The sequence below is a fragment of the Poecilia latipinna genome, unplaced genomic scaffold (genome assembly GCF_001443285.1).
Source record: "Poecilia latipinna isolate Pla-1442-1.1 unplaced genomic scaffold, P_latipinna-1.0 Scaffold132, whole genome shotgun sequence".
Lineage (NCBI taxonomy): Eukaryota > Metazoa > Chordata > Actinopteri > Cyprinodontiformes > Poeciliidae > Poecilia > Poecilia latipinna.
Window position 1 is genome coordinate 371,823 of NW_015112748.1, and position 23,346 is coordinate 395,168.

General features: G+C 43.5%; 1 protein-coding gene and 1 long non-coding RNA gene across 4 annotated transcripts in view; one reads left to right on the forward strand and one right to left on the reverse strand.

The window, feature by feature from the left end:
* Positions 1-11,713, forward strand: part of znf438 (zinc finger protein 438) — a 51,153-nt gene extending 39,440 nt beyond the window's left edge. For 2 of the 3 annotated variants that reach the window (XM_015028663.1, XM_015028664.1), the window contains 2 exons: positions 6,208-7,955; positions 8,061-11,713. In XM_015028663.1, the coding sequence (XP_014884149.1) occupies positions 6,208-7,955; positions 8,061-8,652 (2,340 nt within the window). In that variant the 3' untranslated portion in view covers positions 8,653-11,713. Of the gene's footprint in view, positions 1-2,930; positions 3,261-6,207; positions 7,956-8,060 lie in introns of those variants that run through there. The other variant, XM_015028661.1, reaches the window with a different exon arrangement.
* The window catches only part of LOC106945178 (uncharacterized), a 60,581-nt gene extending 41,609 nt beyond the window's left edge, over positions 1-18,972 (reverse strand). Inside the window, exon 1 of the long non-coding RNA XR_001424499.1 lies at positions 18,601-18,972. This is a non-coding gene — a long non-coding RNA (uncharacterized LOC106945178). The remainder of the gene's footprint in view (positions 1-18,600) is intronic.
* Positions 18,973-23,346: the final 4,374 nt, after the last annotated feature.

Consider the following 23,346-nt stretch of genomic DNA (forward strand, 5'->3'; position numbering starts at 1 on the left):
ATGACATACAGCAGTGTGTGTTTGCATGTGTACCTGGTTTTTGTAGCCTCTTTAGGACGTTTTCTAGTATAATCTCCTAAAATGTCGGGGGTTTCTGGGGACCAAAAAGGGTGAAATGCAATTTTTGGGTTAGGGTTAGACATGCACTCATGAATGGACGTCTGGATTAAGAGAGAAATGCAAACTTGCGTGTGGCCATGAGGGTTTTTTGTTCTTAATCCAAATACCATATGGTGCGCTAATGTCCTTCCTGCAACACCTTTCACTGCTTGTTGTCAGGTGAAAAGGTAAAACGGAGCAGCTGGATGTTACTGAATCGCCTGGCATTGATGTGTGTGTGTGTGTGTGTGTGTGTGTGTGTGTGTGTGTGTGTGTGTGTGCGTTTGTTTGTAATACCTTGTGGGGACAATTTTCCTGACATATACTACGTTGTGGGGACCAATTGCTCCTGGAGCCTGGTCCCCACAAGGGGAAACCCTGTTTATGGGTCAGGGGTCAGATTTAGGGCTAAGGTATGAATTGAGTTTTGGTTAGGGTTAGGGTTAGGTATGTGATGGTTAGGGTTAGGAAAAGGGTAAAGGTAAGGTTTAGGCTGTAGAAATGAATGGAAGTCAATGGAAAGTCCCCACAAAGATAGCAACACAAACGTGTGTGTGTGTGCCTGTCTTTTAACGCATTCAGGGGGCCCGGGGATGAAACCAGGACCTCTGCAAAACACTGATTTCATTTTCCCCATGACCGCTTTTAGATCCGCACCCTGCACTGCTACACGAAACACACACACCCAACCTTCCTTATACTTCTATCCATCTGAGGACTTTGTAATAATTTTCATTCATTTTAGGAACTACATTTATGCCTAGTCTACGCATTTTTACCCAAATTTAGTGGTGTAAAACTAACCCACACCTTACCCAAAACTTCAATTCACGCCACATCTCTAAACCTAACTTGTAGAATGAATTAGAAGTGAGAAAAAAGTGAGGGAAATGTCCTCACTGCCACAAATGACCTGGAAATGGTTGGTGGAAATGGTGAAAGTAGTCCTCTAAATATAGTGTATACGCACGCACACACACACCAACCCACCCACGCACATACATGCACATACACGCACATACACACACACAGGTATGTTTTTCTGTTTTTACTAGGACTGTTCATTGACTTCCATTTATTTCTGCAGCCTGGCTTTTACCCTACACCTAACCATTACCTCTACATGTAAAACCCTAAATCTAACCTAAACTCAATTCACACCTTAGTCCTACACCTAACTCCTAAAATAGGTGATCCTCATCCTCATTTTACTCATCTGGGCTGTCTTTCCTAATCCGACATTCTGCTTCTACGTGTTTAGGTGTTTGTTTGAGGGAAGAGTAGGAGGGTGGTAAAAGATGGCCGCTGGACATGGCTTCTCACAGCTGGCTGGTCCCAACCCCTCTCCCCTCCACTTCCCCCATGATCTTCCCTCTTATCTAGCCCAGATCCTGGCCTTTCATCTGGGATAGAACCTGGGGGGCGCTTGGCTTCTGCTGGGGTTTTCAGCTCTTTCTCCTGCATACACACCAATACACTCCATTCCAGACCCCCTCCATCCCCCGGCTCTATCTGGGAGTCCCAGATGAGCTTTGCTCTCACCTACATGGAAGATAACAAGCCCTACACGACTGTTCTTTCTCTCTGCTTAGTTTTCCTCAAAACACTTCTGATCAGACTTTTCAAATCTGCAGCACAAAAAGGCAGAGAAGCTATGGCTTTTGTTTTCTACTGTTTAACACAGGAATTACTTTTAAGCTTAAACTCTTTTTTTGTTATGTATTTGGGTCCTGGCTGCTTTCAGGATAAACAGAGGGAGAAGTAAATAGTTTGACCCTGCAGATTATTGAGTATTAGTGAGACGAAGTGGAAAGTGAATTCATCATAGACCCAAAACGAGTCCTCCACATGCTGTAAAATCTCAGAAAGGCTCGTTCAGCCGCACTAAATTGCATTACCGGCTAACAATTGGACCGTTGTTTTAGCTGATCAGCCCATTAGGCTAGGCTTGTCAAACTCTTCATGTGACCCAGGTCCAGGTTGAAATTGGTGTTTTTGTCTGTTCATGACATGCCATTCTATTCTCCTCCAGGTGGATCCCTGGTTTGCCCTCCTGCTCAACCCTGAGCCGTTTCCAGCCGAAACAACAGATCCTCACCTCTCACCCTGCTGCCTTTACCTGATAATATGTCTCTGTGGATCAGCCCTCACGGTTTCTCCCCTCTCTTCCTTCAGTAACCCTCTCTCTGGCTCCGACCTCTGACCTTGGGCATAACATACCATTTGGCGTTTCGAATCGACCAGCAGATTGAGTAGCATCTGTGACCTCTCTGTGCCATTCTCTCCTAGCCATGCCGTGTTATTATTTTTATTAGGTGAGGCTTCTCAAATCTACGGAACATTTTAAGCTTCTGTACGGGTCAAGGCTTGTACAATGAAATGGCTAATTTGATCAAAAAGGTTGCTATGAAACAATTAAATTAAGCTCAAGGAAAATTTCCTAGTTCTTGTCTTTTTGGCACACGGTACATTCCTTAATTGGTGGTAAATCGAATTGACTGGATATGATTTGGTGAGCACACAGATGTGTCTCTGTTGATCTTCAAGGTCAAACTGTGTTGAGGAATGTGTGCTGGCCAGGGTTACGGAACGACTCCAAACATCTCAAAGTGTTGTAAACAGACAGCGGTCAGTTGATTTACCTTTGAGGTCTGGAAGCGAAGAGAAGAACCAGCCACCCGGCCTGGGTAGGAGGGCAAATGTATAAGGAAACACTCCTCTCTGCTACCCACATCTTTCTTATTGTGTCATTATGAACTTGGTCGTATTTTCACTACCTTTACATCAGCAATGAGAGCAAACTCTTGTCTGTCAATCCTCTTGCCTCATGTCTCTCCTTTGGTTAACCACAAGATGGAGAAACTTATTAAAATTCTCATTAGGCTAATGGAAGCACATAATAAGAAGAGCAACCCACATTATCAGTCAAAGTCTAAACAGAGTGGACATAATGGTTGCCTGGTGCCCAGACTGCCTGTTTTTAAAATGTAATACTGCTTGATGATTGATCCGTTCAGGGAAGTGAACAACTTGATGGAGCCTGAAGCAGTGCGGTCACCGACTGCACCAGCACACTTTCTGAGATTCTGCTGGAAGAAAGTAAAGGTTATTCCAGAAAACACCTCTTCATGCCAGGCCTGAGACATCTTCAGATCATCAAGGTGGGATCTGTGAAACAACTGAAGCAGTTGTTTCACAGATCATTGAAACAATGATCTGTGAAACAACAGATCATTGATGAACAGAACTTGATGTTCTGTTCATCAAGTACATCAAAATTGGTTTCTGGAAGTTGAGTAATTGTGAATGTCTTCTGCATTAACAATCACATCCACAAAATTCAAAATTTTTCCATCCACAGGATGGCAAAAAGTTCACAAGGAGAATTGTGACAAGAAGGGGTGGATGACATGAGGCTAAGATCAAAATGATGCAATTTTCGTCTTACAACTGAGACACTGAGAATTTATTTTGGCAGTTCAACCCGACCATGCAGAGCCCTTGCAAGCAGTAGATCTGATCTGCCTCCACATACTTTAACAAAGGTGCCTCTTGACAAAAACAACTGTACTATGGAAGTGTGATCAACTTTAGAACTGCTAAACAAAGTAGAGGCAGTTTCATTATTCTCAAGTCTGCTTATTGACTCAATGGTGGTATACAACTAGTTAGCAGCTGGTTGACCATCTCTGAGATCAATTGTCATAGTTCAAAAAAAAAAAAAAAAGGTTTTGTCTTTTGAAGAGTGGCAAAAAGTTCACAAGGGGAATTATGAACCTTTTGAAAATGTGACTGAAAGGGACAGTTTTATTGGCTGAGCAAAATAAATAAGAGATTGCCTATCTCCAGTAGTCATTGGGAAGGAGATGAGATACCTAAGGGTAAAGTGGATAATTTAGAGAGACCAGTTAACCTAGCAGTCATGTTTTTGGACTGTACCTAACCCAACCTTACTAATCAGTTACATGTTTCTGTCACTGAATCAGGACCAGACTCCAGCAGCATCACTGACAAATCTCTCTTACTTTAGGGTTTGTTAAAGTTAGAAACTTTGATACACAAATGGTAAATTGTGCTACATCTATCAAGATTAAGATTTAGATCATTTCATGTAGGAAAGTTCCAAGTCTTGCCCCCTAAACTGTACCATCTCTCCTTCAGTGGATTGAGACAGATTTATTGAAGTTGAATTTTGTTCCCAGAGCCAAAAGTGACAAAAGTACTATGATCCTTCTGACTACTTCTCCAGCTGTTCATACACACCTTATTTTTCCATTCCTTAATGTCCAACAGTTTAAATTAACATTGGAGTGTTATTCAACATGCATGGCCTTTGCCCATCATCCCTCTTTCTATACTTACATAAAACGCCCAGAGAAACACACATCCTGTGGTTTTTATTCCATTCCGTGTTCAGCCAAAGTCACAGTCAAACTAGAATTAACTGTCCGCACAGACGAGGAATATCTCCAGTTTTATGGAGTCGTAATGCGGTAGGGTACTGTATAAATAATCTGCCAGCACAGAAATACTTCCAGCTGTTAAACAATATGCCTGAGCGGTTTTTCTTTTCTTCTCGTTCTTTTGAGTGAAAAGAATCCCTTTTATTTATTGAGGAATGATTGCTTGAATGTTTGCCTTTAGTAACACCTCCAGATTGTTGCTCCTTTTGCTGATTATTGTTTCAGAGTGCAGTTTGAACTTTGGCAGGACCACATGTTGCGATTGAACATTGGCTCAAAATGTGAAATTCAAACCTTTGCCCTTTTTTTTTTGACAATTAGGCCTTTTGAAGTTTACCTCTGTAATCTTCTCCTTCTTTTGATATGACGATGCTGTGTTGATACAATCGTCGGGAATTTCTGTCTTGTTTTTATAGCCATACCTGTGGCTTTTGATTGATGGATGGAAACTCTACGGTCGATTGAGATAATAAAGACTTGTGTAAAACCTCACTTTGAGGTCACTGTTTCCCTGTGGTGTTCAGCCGTATTCTGTGTCACCGCTGTCAGAATGCCAGAACGGTGTGGAACGGCCTCACCCCCACTGCGAAAGCATGAAATGTTATTTGTGAACAAGGTAGGATAAAGTAAATTCTAGAGATTGTGTGAAACATCCTCGTTGCCTTCGGCCAGGTTGTAGAACTGGTCAGTGGAGGGGGCGACGAAGAGGGAAACCCCTCTTCATCTCCTAAAGATTCTGCCGCTGGGCAGCTTTCACGCACTGGCTGATTGTTCCAGGAAGTGGGGGGGACAAGAAGCCCTCTGCAGATCCTCAGCATGTACCGTGGCAGCATGCTGACTACATATCAAAGGGGCAGTCTGTCCTTAGCCTGGGGCAGAGAGGCTGTGCTGTGTGGGACCAGAGAGCCATGGATAATAGGACAGCTTGTCACACTTGTGAAAATCCCTGGATTTTTTTTTTTTTTTTTTTTTTTTTGACGATGTAGTTTATTGCTTTGTCTTGCTTGGCTTGCAGAGTAATCAGACCATATATTAATGGAAAAGTCACAAATATATTAAATACATTGTTATATGACCACAATGTTCTGCATCAATGTCCGTTATTTCCGATCTTTATCTTTGAGCGAAAAGATTTTAGTTTGAATGATGCAGCATTGTTGGATAAAGATGCACTAATCCGAGTGGCCAGTTTCAATCTCCCCATACCAGTATTTACCTAATTCTGATTTCACTTTTAAAAAGTGAAATCACTTTTAAAAGTGATTTCACTTTTAAATCACTGAATGAACCCCAGGCATGGCTCAATATGTCAGAGGATGTAGCTTCTTCTATTGCTTAAACATCCCACTAACGTTAGGCTCTTCCTTCAGTAACAGCTTCCATTCTGAAGAGTGTGGTCATTTCTACTGCTTTTAGCACTTGCGTATTCACAAACTGGAAAATCATGGAATTTTTGAGTTTCCCACACTAACTGACCAAAAACATTGGCTGAAAACCTGTTGTCTTGCTAGCTGCTATTTTGATGCTTTTCTAATATTTATGTTAATGTTCATGTGAAAAGATGGTGTTGATTCTTTTAAGTGCGAGTCCAGAATTTGGCAGCATAGCTAATGTAAACAATGTTTCTTTTTTCCATGTGTTTCAGTTGGTTGCAAGTGATCCATCCCATCAGATGAAGAGCCTTCAGTTCCGGAGCATTGCTCCCAAGGCCGCAGCTGTGGTGCCGTCACCCTCCCCTTTGACCCCAACCTGCCAGCCTCTGTCAGCTCTACCTGAGGCGACTACTGCTTCTAGCCCCAAGTCCATCCTCGTACCCACACAAAACTATGCACTGATGCAAATAGCAGGCCAAGATGGAACGTTCTCCCTGGTTGCACTCCCACCTTCTGTCTCCTCTCAGACACCACAGCAACAAACCCAATCAATCCAGAAAAACCTCAAGTTACCCATACCCAGATACCCATCGGCGAGAAGCAAGAGGAGCTCAGAAAAGGTCAAATCACCGATTGCTGTAAGTACAAAAGCAGCTTTCAACGTTCCTGTACTGCCTCAGACCAAGTCAGTGGGGAGTGGAACATCTGCAGTGTCAAAGCTAAAGCTAGAAGAGACTAAGCACACAAGGGAAACCACAAAAGAATCTTTAGAAAAGGTATTTCTGATTGACCCAGCCTCTTCTGACATCTCTGTCACTGCCATATTACCAGAGAAGGCTCTCCTCTGTCCTGGTTCTAAGTTGGAGCAAACGTCAGATGGCAATGAGCGACCTGCTTCAGCAAGCCTTGTTCAGAACCTCCACTACCCTTCTGCAGCATCCTCAAACTCTACAAGCAACCCCCCTGAGGAAACTAAGACCACAGTGGGGCTATGCCAGACTAAATCGACTGCTGCTCAGCCTCAGGGCAGTATCACTGTCCTGTCACCAGCCATCTTCAGTAAAGCAGTTCAGATTATTCCTTCACCACCCAAGGGTAAGCTACCCATTCTGCCTTATGCTAAGATGAAGAGCTCTCTGATACCAGCTACAAAGCTCAGCAGTTTGTCCCCAGAGAGAAAAGGCTTCTGTGGACAGGCAGGAGTCTTCACTTCTGGAGATACTACGTCCAAGAACATGGAGAATGCTGAAGTCTTGAGGCAAAACCAGGTGCTGAACTCCAAACCCTCACTGGTTCCTGTTACTCTTCAGAAGCCACCTGGAAAGAAGAGAGGAAGAAAGAGAAAAACAATGGAAGACATCTTGGCTTTTGAAGCCAGAAAGAAGAGGTCTTTGTCTTTCTTTCGCAGAAGGGTCCCTGAAAAACCTCCAGCAGTAATTCCAGGCTTCAAACAAAAAGAAGTTGATATTTCCAAGAAGTACCGAACTATCCGACCCAAGCCCATGTTGGTTATGGAGACGGTTCCACAACTGGTGAGTTTGCCTACGGTAACATCAGATGGCCAAGAACAGGAGCTCTTGCTTGGTCATCAACTATCCACGTCTGCCACAACCAAGGCTCTGGACTGTTCCCCCCAAACGGCTCCGGTGACCCTTCACCTGAGAGCCGGTTCCAATCCAAAAGTGTTCATTGGCAGCCGCCCGCTCCACCGCTGCTCAATCTGTAACCGCTGTTTCCAGTTCAAGCACCACCTCCAGAACCACATGAACACTCACACAAATAGTCGGCCCTACATCTGCCCCCTATGCCGCAAAGCATACGCTCACAGAGGCAGTCTGAGCACTCACATGAAGCTTCATCACTCTGAAGTACGGCCGCGCCGATCTCTGTGTTGTGAGTTCTGCGACAAGGTCTTTGGATATGTGGGAGTTTACTTCCGTCACCTGAGGGAGGTCCACAGGGTTGTGCTGACCGTGGAGCCCTCAATCAGTCGTCATGAGGATGACGTGTCTTTGGAGGGGTAAGGTCACTCTTGGATAGCCACTGAACATGTGCAAAGCCTCTTGACCTTTTAGCTTGAAGTAGATTGATTACCTGACTAAGCATTTTCCCGTTTTCTCCCCAGAACTGTCTCTCCGGAGCCGTCGGATGAACAAGATCGGGAAGACCCTGTAGAGCTGCAGATCAAATGCGGCCGGTGTCAAGCTACCACTCCCACCTTTGCAGACATGAAGATGCATTTGCTGTACGTACATGAGGAGGAAGTCCACATTCGTGCCCATGACGGTGTGGCCCAATGTGTCGGCCGCGAGGTCGAGAACGAGCTGGTAAAGCACGCCGCTCACTACTGGCGCCAGCTGAACGAGAAGCGCAACCTGGTGAAGTGCGGCAGCTGCGACGAGGAATTCTTTTCCTTCTCCAAACTTAAGAAGCACATCATGTCCCACCACCGTGTCGGGGACGGGGAGGGCGACGAAACAAGATCGACTTCTCCTGAGAACGGCATTGACTTGGGGGTTCTGGCAGCAGGGGCGGCCTTTAACTGTGTGCTTTGCAGTAAGGTGCTAGACACTAAGGAGTTGATTATGGAGCACTGGAGAAGTCACCATCACTGTGAGCAGCCGGTCCTGCTGTGGGACGCCCTGAGCTCCTACTCTGGACAAGAAGAGGGGGAGGTGGACGGAGACTTAGACACTCCTTCTCCTAGCCCTCATTAAGCGGCTGAGCGGGCGAGGCCCATACCGTAGCTCCTCCTCATACTCACTCAGTCCTATCAGCAGCACAGGGAGGGAGAGTTTCTCTTAGGTCTTTTGAACTCTAGTTTGGTATTTCACAAGGTTAGACAAGGCATAAGAAATGAAAGGGTCTGATGTTACAAATCGTAAGAGATTCTCTCACCAATTCACTTATAGAAACATGATCATTTTTATATTTCTGATTGCACTGTTCTGTTCTATGAGTTTGGAGGTATTTAAGATCCTGTTTAAAATATTTTTTCTATGTTTTATTTAAATGTTATTGTGGCTAATATTTAATCCAACTGACACAACTGTTAACTAAGGGTCTTTTCACCCTTTAACTAATCTAACCATGCAGATCATTGGTTCATGTTGTGCTGGAGTTCTCCTCATTTTGTTTTGTCACCCGACATCTGCTGAGTGGTGAGTAGAGGAAAACTGGCTGCATCTTTTGTTAGCTTTCCTAGCATCCTGACCCATCGTCAAGTCATATTTTTCATAAATGATGTCTCTTGGAAAAGCTTTGAGCACAACCAACACAGTATGTTTAAAAAGTCTGCATGGTTAGATAAAACTTGGAGCAAGTGACGAGGTAAAGATCACATGACTGTAGGACATCGTCTACTTATTTTGTTGGCTGACAGTTTTCTCCATTGGCTTTTGGTCATCAAAGATGCAAAGAAATGAGTGTTTGTACAATCCTCTGATGTAACATTTTTCACGGAGTCGAAAAACGAGATCTGCCATCGAGCTCTGTGTTTTGAATGGTCCCGTTTCTATTAAGATCCATGAAGGAAAGATTTTTTGTAACCAGCACCAAGTGACATCCTCGTGGCCTTTAGAGAAACATCGAAAAGAAAAGCAGAAAGTGTTAATGAGGCTAATCGTTACTATGACTCCCTTTAGGCCTGTTTCAGTCGATTAATGCCTGTGTGTGTGTGTGTGTGTGTGTGTGTGTGTGTGTGTGTGTGTATTCTGTGATATGCCAGGGTCTATTCAAAATAGTGATTGTAGAAGTGAGTACTGTTCGCTGATTTTAGTAAATACGCAATGGATTGCCTAGCTGTTGTTGCCAGCTCTTGTATGCACCTGTGGAGTTTTGTGCACCCAGACTGAGTAGAGTTAATAGAAACTGTCGTTAAATCCAGAAAAATATGCTATTTTGTACTTTAGATTACTACAGAGAATATTTATGCTTGTGGTTGGTGATTACAGAACCAGCACTGAAACATTTTTGATTTGTTTGCCGCATTATATTTTGGGGAAGAGGTGCTTTTTTTGTTTTTGTTTTTTTTTTTCTTCCCCAAGGCTTAGCTTGGATTTAATGAAGTGAGTCTTCGGAAGTTGCTTCCCCCACCTACAACAGGAGGATGTGGAATGGAAATGGAAAAGTGAAGGGGCTGTAGAAAATATTGAGTAAAAACACCACAGATTCATGGTGTCAAAATGTGAAACAATATTTAACATGATCCAATTGCTTTTTTGTAAAACAAAGAAGCACTATTTATTCCTTCTGCTGGTGTAGACTTAAAAAGAATATTAGTAGGGCTAGAAAAATTGTTTTAGGAGTGCTCCAATTGCAGCTTCCTGGCTATTGACCAATCTTAAAATCTTGTTTGTGAAAAGTTGCTAAATCCAGCCATAAAGTGGTTCATTGGCAATAGTGGGCTGAGTATTGTTAGCAATGCACATGCAGGCGTAACCTGGCAGAGCAAAAAAGGGTCAGCGGCTGATTTTCAGACCTTCCCGGAGGTAATTAAGATCAGTGAGTAAGATTGGTTCGTCAATCTCCCAAAATTAAGAAAAATCTGGGACTAATTATCGATGTGTCTCTAGTTATTTGTGACTTTGAATCTATGAATCAAGCCCCAATGTTGAATAAACGCTGTTATTTTATTTTTGGTTTTCAAATTCTTGTTGAGCAGAAGGTCACCCTTTTTGTTGTTCTCTCTAAGTGAAGTTAAGAGTTGATATTAACTGTTTAAATTTGTTGCGGCAGGCTGTTTTAAAGACGCTGCTCGGAGCTGACAAACTGTACTTTTGAACCTGGACCTTCGGTTTCATGAGCAGACGTATTGCCAAATGACTAAATTTATCTTTTTTATAAGCAAGGGATGAGTAATCCACAACACGTGAGAGAGGGAGTTCTGAAACTTTGTAGAAGCATCGGTAAACCTTAATCCCAAAAACTAATTCATAGCTAAGTATTTGAAGGTTATCAGCTAATCTGGCTTGTGTCCCACAGACATAAATATTTTTGCTACTGCATCTGACTGTTATAGATAGGGTATCTATTACTGCCAACTTCATAAAATCTCACTTCAAAAAACCCAAACTATCCCTTTAATGTCCTGTTTCATGGTTGGGTTGGCATTATTGCATAATATGTAGCTCTGTTACCATATGTCTGTGTTTATGTTTCATATAAAAAAAAATAGTTCACAGGGTCAAGTGAATGTACCTGAATGTTTAAAAAAAATTACCAAAAGTAAATATATATTAAAATATATGCTATATATGTATATATACATTATTCTATGGATAGAATACCTTGATATATATTGAAAAGAAAATATCTATATTTACAGAGTCACTAGTGAATCAGCTGCTTTGTTCTGTCCACATGGAAGAGTGCAGGTGCAGATATCATTACGTCAAAAGCCATGCAGAGCGGTCTTTGTGTCTGGGCCAAGGCCAAAGCACCGATGGGTTTCGGCTACAGTAAGCTCCACCGTAGGGGTCATCGGTGAGTTGTCCTTTATTTTTTATTTTTCTCAAGCCCTTAAACATCAGGCAGGAAGTGACAGAGTTCAGGGTCAGTCTCTTCGTTCCTCAGCAGCAGGAGGAACACGCGCCACTGTCGGCACGCGCTTGGAAATGGCAAAACTTACGTTTTATTCACTTTAACACGCTGATGGTCACCCGGGTAAATAAAAAACAAACTTAACAAAGGAAGGAAAAAAGACTGAAAATGTTTTGTGCTTGTGACTGTTTGTGTACCTGAAGAACCTGATGTGAGAATAAAGTTGTTCGTTGATGATGTTGTGTTGTTCTTTAAGGTGACGGGAGCAGACTTTTGCAGGTTGAAATGTTTTTCTGTCAGTTTTTCTCCTTTAGCAATCTATAGCTGAGCACTGCTAAGTTATCAGAGCCCCTTACTGAACTTCATAATTCTGTTTGGTGAAAACAGAAGCAGTCATCTCTGGTGATTGGTTCAGATGAGGTAAGTGACAAGGTACAGTAGCCCAAAATAAAGAGCCTTTAAAACTCTATGGAACAGGCTAGCAGTGATTCCCGGGGTTTACTCAACATTCACCCCGAGCCGAGTCTGACTGCTGCCAACAGCTGGCTGGTTGTTGAGTCACTTCAGCGTTTCACTCAGAGGTGTGAATGGAAACGTAAAACCCCAAAGATCCTTCAAAAACGTTAGGTTAGTGTACAGCATGCTGCATGTAGGGCATTTACAGGCAGATATTTATTAGTGGTAGTGGAATGTTATCCACATTTTCAATAACTTGAGATGTTCTGTAGCAGTAATGTCCAAATTTTTAGTCAAAACTGGCAAATTCTAACTTCTAGCAGGCCACAAAATTCATTAAATCAAAGATGCATAAATAAGTTTTATTGATTTTTATGATTATTTTTAAGTTTTACCTGCTCAACATTTTTAATTAAATCTACAAACCATTAAAGATCCAAACATTAGCCTTATTAAAATAAATACAATTTCCAAAATGTTGTCTTTAGCAGTACAATTTATATATATATGTATATATATATTTTTTTTTTACCTTTTTTGACTTGTATTCACACATTGGATTCCCCTCTTCTACAGTTGAAAATCATTTTTTTTTTCAAAAGTTACACCCACTGACCTGTAGGGGGCAGTGGACCTTTGCTTCTTTTTGTTTGCATTCTTGCTGTCACACCTGGAACCACTTCTCATCAGGGCAATGCATATATGCCATATTGTGCAATTTTTGATTTCGAAAATAAATTTGTTTAATGGAAACTTTTCAATTTAAAAAAAACGTGTTTTGGATAAAACATTTGGCACTAAGAAGAGATGTTTTTTTTTCTTCTTTCACAAAACTGAGATGGGAATGTTTTTTTGCGCATAAAAAGGTGATCAACACCTGGATGTTGCCACTGGTGCTATTCACAAAGAAAAAAATATATAACAATAGGAAGTGTTTGGAGGACGATGGTGCAACATGTTTCTTAACTTTTCACATGAACAAATGTATTCACGTGAGATTTTAATTGCATCTCTTATTTAATGGAAACGCCTCAATTGCATATATTGTGGTGTTCTACATTGGCGGAATATTGACAAAGATTTGCACATATTTGTAATTGAAACGCGGCTCCTGGTCCGGTGCCGGGCATTTCTGTGTTTAACTCTGAACAGAGTACTCAGTGTTGTAGCAAATTCTGTTTAGGTCATGTTGACGTTTGAACTCTTGCATGTTAGAAAGTGTTTAGATGGGCAGCTTGGTAGGGTTTCTGTGCCATTTTCTTCCCCGTCTTTGTGGCCAGCCAGAGTTTAGAAATTGTAGTTTTTGTTTATTTGTTCAGAGTTCAGATTTTGTTTTTGACCCAGAAGGGGTTTATTTTTGTTTGTTGATTTGGCCTTGGAAACCCTGAAATCTTTTTACTTCCCTTGTGTTAGTAAGGCCCTGAGCCAGTGGACTAATGGAAAGTAAATGACTGGCTTTACTTTTAATCTACAATTTGTGTTACACTCCGTGCCACCCTAGGCTCACTCAAAGGATTGAAACAGCAAAAACAGAGAAGGTAACCGAAGCTAATCATCTAATTTAGTAGCTTGTTTAGATTTTTATTTAGTGAAAACCCAATAAAAAGTAGTTTCGAGAAGCTTTCTTCCACTTTGTTCCTCTTGGAAGGAGTGAGTGGAGCTTTGCGGAATTAAAGACATTTTTTATTAACGTTCAGGTCCAGGTTGTCTTCGGTTGACTGCTATGAGCACACCGAGTCCCAGGCAGCATGATGAGCGTGACAAGTCTCAGTGGATCGCCCTTTGTACACTTTTAACTGGGAATCCTAAATGAGTTTCCATCTCTTGGGCGACAGAGCCCGATTCTTCTGTCACCCTTTTTGACACGTTTCATAGTCAATATTCTCTTTCCTTTGCCCCGTTTAGGTTAACTGACAAGAGGCTGATGAGACGCATCTGAAATCTGACAGGAGAGTTGATGTGACAGATTTTATTTAGGTTCTCATGTAGTCTTGGCTGAGACGAATTGTTAAACCGGTGTGTTTTAACAGAAGCAAAAGGCAACAACAAACAGTGAAAAAGTGTTTTAGAGCCTGGTATTAACTGGAGAAGTGTGTGTGGAGTGAAGGAGGATCAAGCAAAGTGGGGGAAGCCAAGGGGCTGTTGGTAACCTACATCTGCCTCACCTCTGTGCTCCTCCCCCAGTTAGTGGCCCTTCCATCTGCCTGATTTAGTGTCACGGTGCATTTAGATTCCATATACAGTGTAGGTGAGAACTTTAAATCTTTTCACACTCTCAGTATTTTTAAAATAATGTTTGTTTTTAAGGAGTATTTGGTTATTTTTTTTCAATGTACAGCCATCATATAACAAACAGCTTGAAGTATTATTGAAAATAATAAATTCTTTTAAGAGTGTCCAAGTTCCAACACTCCAGCTGTCGATTTGAGACGGAAGATTAAAAACTTTAGTTTGTTCTTCCTTCATTTGTCTTGCGAAAGTTGAAGTTGTGATCCTCCAGCAAGTACTCTCAAAAATACAAGCTGTGTGGTACGATGGCTTCATATTCAATCATCTGAACTCCACCTAGATTTGGACTCCACTCACAACAGAGACAAATACAGTTCCCAGTTGCCAGGAAATGGGGTGTTTGTCCCCTGCCGTGGTGTTCCACAGGCCCATCCCTGGCAGCCATTGCCACGCCGGTGTGGAATGCACATCTTCAGCTCTAATTGACTAGAAAGAGCACAACCTTGTATCATGAGGTCAAAGTGCAACGCCTGCATAGTTCCTGCCGTCGCCCAAACAAACAACTCTCAACTTTCCGAGCATCCAGAGGGTTTGAAATGAGGGCAGGTCACCCCAGGGTGGCTTCCAGCTCTGGAAGAACGCAGATAATGCTGCCACGTGAGCACAAACCGAGTCTCAATCTAGTGTCGCCATCGCACCTCATCGCAGGCGCAGATAAAAAGAAGCTCGCTGTACAGTGATGCATATTTCCTTTTAATCAGAGCTAACGTGTAGCACAGCCTTCACAGTGCACTCCCACCTCGCTGTGGTTCTCAGGGGGGGACAGGGGAGATCAAAGCAACACCCCCAAACACACACACACACACCTCGCTTGTACATGATCAGGAGAGCTGGGGGCTGCTCTCCTTCTTTATCTCCGTCTTTGAGCAACACCCCCCTTCAAGACAGCTTTGGAAGTGTTGGGACCGAGCGAGAAAGCACGAGGGATTAATAGTGAAGCGCTCTAATTTGTACCTGTTCGGGTTTTGTTGTCTCTTTCACGGTTGACCCTGATTTCGCGGAGCTGGCAGGAATGAAACAAGAGCGTCAAACAACACGCAGGGACACTTGGAATAACAGAAGTGGAGTCACATGGAGGGACACCAGGGGAGAGATTTATGGAACAGTAAAAATGTGACCCACACTGACCACAGATGTTTTTGTGAACCACTTAGGTGGGGTGAAACCTGAGTCCTGCTCTCACTCTCGAGCTAATTGAAGGCCCCCTCATTCACCTTCTGATGCCATTTTTTCTTAATGCACTAACAGCCGTGACGCTTTGGACCGCATGCGGACTTTGACAGCGATACATGCGCACTTTCATCAAAAGTAATTCAACTCTACCCAGTGACAGAACCCGGGCATACAAATCGGTTGCCCCACATCTCTGGGTGCCTCCCTACAGATGTCTGTCAATGAATCTGGAGACCTGGATCCGCCCTTCTCTTCTTCTGCTGCCTCTGGGTTTCAGGTTTCAACGCAGCGTCCCGGCTCTCCTCAGCCTCCCAGATTAGTCATCTAATGAACAGCAGTGCTGATCAGGTAAATAATTGATGGCGGGGCGGCTTGGAGAAAGCCATCGATCCGAGCGGGGGTGCAGCTCTAAATGGAGCAGAGAAAGAAGCAACTGGGGAGGACAAGAAGCTGTAGACTTTTCACTGTAATGCTGTTTGCTCTATTGGCCAGATGGGATTCAGATTCCAGGATCCAAGAAGCCATCCCTGACTAAAGAGCTTTACCAATCAAAATCAAAACTGTCGCATAGAATAGTCGAAAACTGTGAACGCAAGACCTTCAGAAATTTGAATCTAAGAGGTTGACAGTCAGGTTTCATTTTTCCTTCCACTTCACAATTATGTACGATTTTTGGTCTGTGTCCACTTGTATGTACTCAGTGCTGCTTGACTCAGCTCTGCATGGTTCAAAGGGTTTTCCACTAGTAATGGTTACTTGGTACCAGTCCCTCTTTCAGAACCTACTTTGCTGGAATTCTAAGTGTGTGGAGTTAGACTGAAAATCTGATGTTAAAAGACTATCGGTCACTGATTGGCAAGAGGGTGAAGTCATTGGTTGCGTCACAACAGCAACTCCCTCCTGACTGGTATTTGTAAAAACTAACCATCGCAAAAGACGACCCCACTCACTAGAGCTGTCACTCAATCGTAACTCCTTTTTTAGATCTTACTTTTCTGGAGTTCCAAGTGTATGGAGTCGGGGATAAACTGCTACGTCAGAAGACTGTCGGTCACTGATTAGCTAGGGGTTGGATTCATTGGTTCCATCACAAGAGCAACTTCCCTTACAATGGTGGTCTCAAACTTCAAGGGCTTCAGTCCTGCAAGTTTTAGATTTCTCTTGTCCTACACATTTGAATTCAACAGCTAAATTGCCTCACTAGCATGCAATCAAGTTCTACAAAGCTCTGCTAATGAGCTAATTTTGGAGGCAAGTGAGCTGAAGCAGAGAGACATCTAAAAGTTGCAGGACACCGGCCCTCAAGGCATGTGGTTTGAGATCTCTGCTTGCAATAATCTAATTTGCAGCATTTTTTATTTTTCTTCCATGTAATTTTTAGTACAGCTTACATTCTCAATTGTTGCATAGTGTTTGTGTAACGTACCGACTACATCATACATCTATCTGAACTCTGGGGCCACCTGACTGTATGATGACCCCACCCATTAGAGCCGTTGTTCAGTGGCAATGAAGAGCCTCCCAAACTGTATAGTTGAGCTGAGCTGGGCTGCGCTGATGAGTGCTAGTGGAAAAAATCTTTGTATTTATGTGCTTGTGGTTCTAAAAGTTGAGGTCTTTGTAGGTCATCCTTTAAAGTTAACCATGATTCATAAAGATATCCACTTTCATAGTGAACTTTCCACTTCACACCTACATGCTACGTCCCTGGACAACCTGACAGCCTGGTCTTAATGCGCCCAGTCACATGGGATTTTGAAAACTATACCTCACTGTAGCACCTAAACATTCCTCGTCAATGACTGAAAGCTTCGACAGATGTAAACATTTGACATTGCTTTGATTTCTACACAACCGGAACATCAGATCCGCTTTGTTTGCAGGTCACTCAACTCAATAAATGGGGCAGTTTATTCTCACACGGAGCTGATGGAATGTCTGTCGGTGACATTGCTCGAAGTGAGACCTCCTTTTTCCATGATGCTTCACTGGGAAATCCGCTACAGGGTTGCTGCTCGTTGCCTTTTGGTCCAGATGGTCAAGAGCTCCCAGCGTTCCGCGGGCTGGGCGCCGTCCGCCCCAGGGGGAGGCCTGCCATCTGCTCCTGTCCTCTCCTCTCTACTCGTATAACTCACCGTCTCAAGTTCCGGAAGTGCTGTGCATAAAGCCTCGTATCTGTCGGATTACCTTCCATGCTCCTCTATGGCTGATTAATACCTACAGTGGGTTGTCTCTCCTGTCTCAAGCTTTTTCCCGCTAATCGTTGCCTCGTCTTCATTCCTCAGTCTCATAGCAGCTACTATGTCTGCCTTTGTGTGTGTGTGTGTGTCCAATAGTATCCAATAGAATTCAAACAAGACAGAGAGCATCTTTCTGTAGTCATTTTAGCTCCAGGGAAAGTGGTGAAACGACCGGATGCTCATCCCACTCTTTGCCTTTGGGGAGCTGCGTCTGCCTGAGCCGTAACCTACATTTACTGATCACTCTTACACGTAAGGTTAAACGAATCAGACCTGCTGGAGGATGAACAGATCCTTCAAACACACACACGCACACACACACACTCAAAGAAGGAGGTTTCTGTTTGCTGTAGCGCAAGAAAAGCTAACAAGGTCAGCAAGTGAGCAGGCATCTGAATGTGTAATTAATTTATTTAGTCTGGCTCCAAGGAGCCATGGGCGGGGTCTAATAAGAGGAGGGGAGCTGTTCTGTGGAGAACAGAACAAGGGAAGGAAAACTGAGATTCGTCTTCAGGAGGCCCAACATTTCCCCTTTTGTTTCTTTTCTCCAACAACCAGAATTAAAAGAGGCCAATGGAGAAGTATCCACCATGGTTCTGACAGCTCACCAGCTCATGAATGTGAGACGTGATGCTGTGGACGGTCGATTGGCCAGACGAAAGCAGGCGGGTCTTGATGTGATGCGTCTTATTTCTTTAAGGAGAATCAGACCACAGAATGGGTTCAGTTTTTTAAAAGTGAAACACGAAGAAATACTCTCCCCACCTCTGCTCCTCTGTCCCTCCTCCCCACCCCGCGACAGTGACTCTAGCTGGGATCCACTCACCATCTCCCCCTTGGGGAAGACCGCCATCCGACTCGGGTCGTCAGAATCAATTATCCTCATCCCCCTTTTTTCTCCTCGCCAGCGTTTACATGACTCACATTTTTCAGACCCGTTATTTTTCTCCTTCCTTCTTTCCTTACCTTGTGTCTTCACAGCAGACCCTCCCCCCCTCGCCCCACTCCACGCCGCACCGATCCAATGCTTATCCCATGCTTAGGGGCTGAAAACAGCACTAGGTGATAAATCTGTGGCGATGTTCTGTAGAAGAAAATGAAATGAAGGGAAAGAGAAAGGAGGCCTGGAGGCTCAGCAGTACAGACTGCTCAGCACAGCAGAAATTTTTAGAAGAATAGCCTATCCTGGAAGGATGGAAATGGAGCAAGGGTGTAACCATACTTCAACTGAAGGGTTGAAATCAGCTCTCATTGGCGTAGTTGTGCAAACAAAATTGCATCATTTTGTACACAAGGAGGCGTCTTCCTCCACTTCTCGACACCGGATCCAGTTTGGGCTGTGTTGTGTGATTGGCCAGAGGTTTTTGCTGCAATATTGATGTTTTGCTTGAACTAGTCCGCTTCCACTATCTGTTTTTTGTATTTGTCTTATACCAGCATTTCTTCAGCTATATTAGTAAAATGATATGAAAATTTAAATGCATTCATTAAAGGTAGCAGTAGGAAGCCAAAGTTTACATCAAGGTTTAGTTGTTAACATGTATCCAAGGAAAACCAGCAGATTGCAACAAATCATTGACTTGCAGCATTCTCTCCTCCTGGATGAGTCTGTAGCAACAGAAGATGATCACTTGCGTTGTCATTGATTTAAAGCAAACCTTCACACTGAGCATGCATGTAGCGACAGTGAAGAGGAAAAAGTCTTAACAGGAAGAAACCTCCAGCAGAACCAGAACCAGAACCAGAACCTGGTTCAGTATGAGCAGACATCTGCCACGACCAACTGGAGGTTTGAGAAGACAGAGCACAATGCGCCAGAAGAAACAGAACTGGTGTAGTTATATACAGTATGTTAGTGAAAAGTAAATATTTTTTAACGTGTCCGGCAGTGTGGCACCCTGAATTATTGTCTGAATTCTGAAAAGTAGAAAATTATCAGGAGAGGAAGAGACGGAGACGGAGGTTTTAGACAGACCAGAGTTCACTTTTTTTTCTGCATCAGAGTTCGTTGCGCATTCACACCTCCCCAAATGAATGGGACTTTCTAGGCAAACAAACCAGAGTTTGATTAAAGTGCATTAAACAGGACTGGTCTGCATACACCCTTAAAGTCAGCAGCAGTTTCTCACGGAGTGTCTTGAAGCTGGAGGCTGTCAGCACACCCCTTTGAGCCAGACCTGTAAAAAATAAGCTCTAGTATTAAAACAAAGCAGATTCACATTGGGTCTGCCATGTTCAGTTGTTAAAGTAAAAGCCCAGGTATCATCCTCAGATGAAAACAACAGATCTGTGACCAGGGGGCGGATATGTGTCCATGAGGATAATCAATACCATGCTCTGCCACGAGAGCAGAGTGAAAGAGACGTGCTGTATTTCTTCATATTTAATGGCTGACTGACTTTAATAGCTCACACACTCCATGTGCAGGGCGGAGAAAGAGAGCTTCAGCACCAACTGGCATCCAAAGTCACCTTAAGAAACCCTTTCTGAGGCAGACCCGGAGTGTTTACCTGCCCCGATGAGTAACATAAAACACAAACAATGCTCGGTGTAATTGGCACTGATGTGCTTTAAAAGCCCTCCTCCTCCGCAAACACCTGCAACCCATGAAGCCCCCGCGACCCCCTGGGAAATCACACATTAGCATTTAGCTTTTTCATCTGCTGCACTAATCAGAGCCAAACGTTTCAATAATACAACACAGGAGCGGTTACGCAACCCGAAGAAAAGGGCCTGAGAAGGGGGGAGAAGGAACAGTCGGTACGGAGGTGTTTCCAGGGGGTTGCGCAGCGTTTTGGCGCCCGGGCTTAATGCTCAGATGGATCTGGGTGGGGTTGAGGGCGAGCCAGTGACCTTAGCTGGTCTCCGGCTTGTTTTACATGCAATAACAGCATGTTGAAATCTTTCTGATTTACCAACACACTTGTGCCTTTCCAAGAGCAGCTGCAGAGAGTTAGCAGCTTCTAAACAATCTGGGATAAACAGAGGCGGAGGTGAGTCAGCGAGGCGGTGCAGTCGAGGTTTAGGGCTCAGTGTTAACACCGTGACCTCACAGATCAGGACAACACAAAGGAGGTTAACTGCCTCCAACTCTTAATTATACCCACTGAGTTGTTGGTCGCAGTTTTTATGCAAGCACAATAACTTCCAGGTGAAATATCTGTTCGCACAAAGATATTCTTCACAAGTCCAAGAAAAGTCTTTGAGAGGCAAGTCTGTGTCTATTGACTGAAATATGAATGTAATAACTGCTGTATGTTTGGAATCACATGACTCAGTTAAAACTAGGAGCATTGAAAACATATAAGGAGCATATTTACCCCATTAGGAATATAAAATTGCATTTGTCTCCATAGACAAATGATGTGGATTTCTCAGTGAATCAACAAATATTAACTTTTATTATGTATAATGATGTAAGAAAGTTTCTACTGCCTCAATTAAATATGTAAAAACATGAATTTGTTGTTATGCTGTTGATTTTGACATACAACACATACAGCAGATACTAATACAGGTATAATTTTACCTAACAGGGAAAAAATCTATGTTTCCACAAGACCGCTGTCTGGAAACTGCTGCTATTTTTAGATATCGATTGGAGAAAAGTTCCACACCTATAAGAGACTGCCAAGATACCTTGGATCTGCTGCAGTTGTCATGCCAGAGCACTAGATGGCACTGTGTTGTTCGCATGTCATCGAAACACACATGGGTTTTTAGCCTTAACCTCCATCTAATTTCTATGATAACCCAAGTGCTCATGTAACATGTTCATATTCCAGAGGATGTGTTCAATACAATGAATGCACCTGATTTGTGCCTGATTTTTTTTTTTTTTTTTTTTACTGTTATCTGCATGTGTTCGCCTTCCCGCCTATGTAGTACTTCAGAGCAAAAAGTTCCACTCTGAGACAGACCTGGTTTCAAATGGTACCAGTGTCAGAGACTCCGATCAATGGTGACATGTACAGCTTCACTGAGAACCAACTCCATGAATCCTTCCAATAAAATCTGCGATGGACTTCTACTGGATTGCCCATCAGAAGTCCATCAGCGGCCAGTGATGTGTGTTTTTAAAAAATGTGCCTCTTTTGTATTTTAATATAGACCCACACGCGACCCTTCACAACCACTTTGCAACTAGTGAAAGTCAAGCAATCTCTTCCAGCTTGATTCATGTAGAGTGTTAAAGGCAAGAAAAATCACGTTGTACCCGTCGTCCCAGTCGGGTTTCAGCTGACTGCTCACACACAATCTCGCCACTCAACCTTTCATAAATTGACCGTTCTGGGACTGTCACTACCTCACATGGTGTAACACTGGATGGTTAACTTTAGGTGGCTGAGACCTGGTTTGAATTGTTTTATGAAAGAAGCGTTGAATGGAAACAGGACCATGATCCTTGTCCCGTTGATATTATCAATGCGCTCAACAGGGCTCATCCTCTGGAATGTGTGGGTCGTTTCTGAAAATTTCACACACATTTTATTCAAATTTATTCTTCATTTACACTCCAGGACTACACTTTACTCTGGAGGCACCTCAAGAACATTTCATCAGCACCATCAGTTCTCCGTCTATAGACGCCAACCTGCTCCTGCACTCTCTGCTCCCTTCCTGGAGCTTGGCAGCTCTTGATCAGCCTCTCTGGCCCGCAGCGAGCAGGAAATGACCTATTGTTCTGAGATAATGTGAAATATAATGTTCCCCTGCACTCTTGGAGAAGGCATCCTGCCCTGGCAGCCTCATCGCTGTGGGCAACGGTAGGCGCCAAATATACGAGCACCTGCCAAACAGAGACGTCCATCAGCGGCTGGTTTACAGTGCCGAGATGAGAGGGGAAATCCCCCGGAGACTTGAGGGAAAACAAGCAACCTCTCACTCAGCCGTTTCACGAAAACTCACCTCCGCCCACTCAACACAACCGGGGAGATGTTCTCTTCGAAAGCACATGCGGAAAAGGCACCTCCGAGTTCATCCGAGGCCGCGAAGTTAGAGAGGTGAACGTGAAACAATAAAAGAAAACCTTCTTCGTCGTTCCCGCCGGAAGGAGCCACGGCCAAAACACCTACCTCTCCGCCCGGCGCATTCAGTCTCCTAAAATCAGTTCGTCAATCAAGAAAAGTAAAACTACGACAAGCAAGAATCCTGATCTGTAACCATTTCCACGCGAGCGGCGTTAATGAGCGGCCTGGCAGCGCGGCTCGACGTGACGAGGACCTCCATTTAGTCAGAGGCTGGAAGCCCTCATTGATCGCTGCGGTTCGCCGTGGAAACAGCGAGAGTGTGTTTATTTGAGTGCGTCGGCAGCCAAAAACTCATAAATATCCTTGGCAACGGAGCAAATGAGCAAATCAGTTTTTGCAAGAGAAGAACAGCGAAAGAGCGGGACGACCCAGGCGGCGTAATGGAAACGGTAGGAAGGTTTCCACCAGCACAAGTACCGCTAACTCATTCTGCTCCTCTTGAGGATAAAGTGTGAAAATGGAAGTTATTTTTTGTCTCTCTTCCCCCCCTAAACTTTTAACAGCATGTCCTCTAAAGGATGCTCTAATTATGGTGCTTGTATTTTAAAATCCGGATGGAATAACAATTCCATAAAGTTTGTTTAGGACCAAACTTTCACAGCTGTCTCGGCCTGAACGCTAAACTGCTTCTGCTTCACTGGAAGATTGCGCTACACCTTTTTTTTTCTTCTTCTTTTTTTTA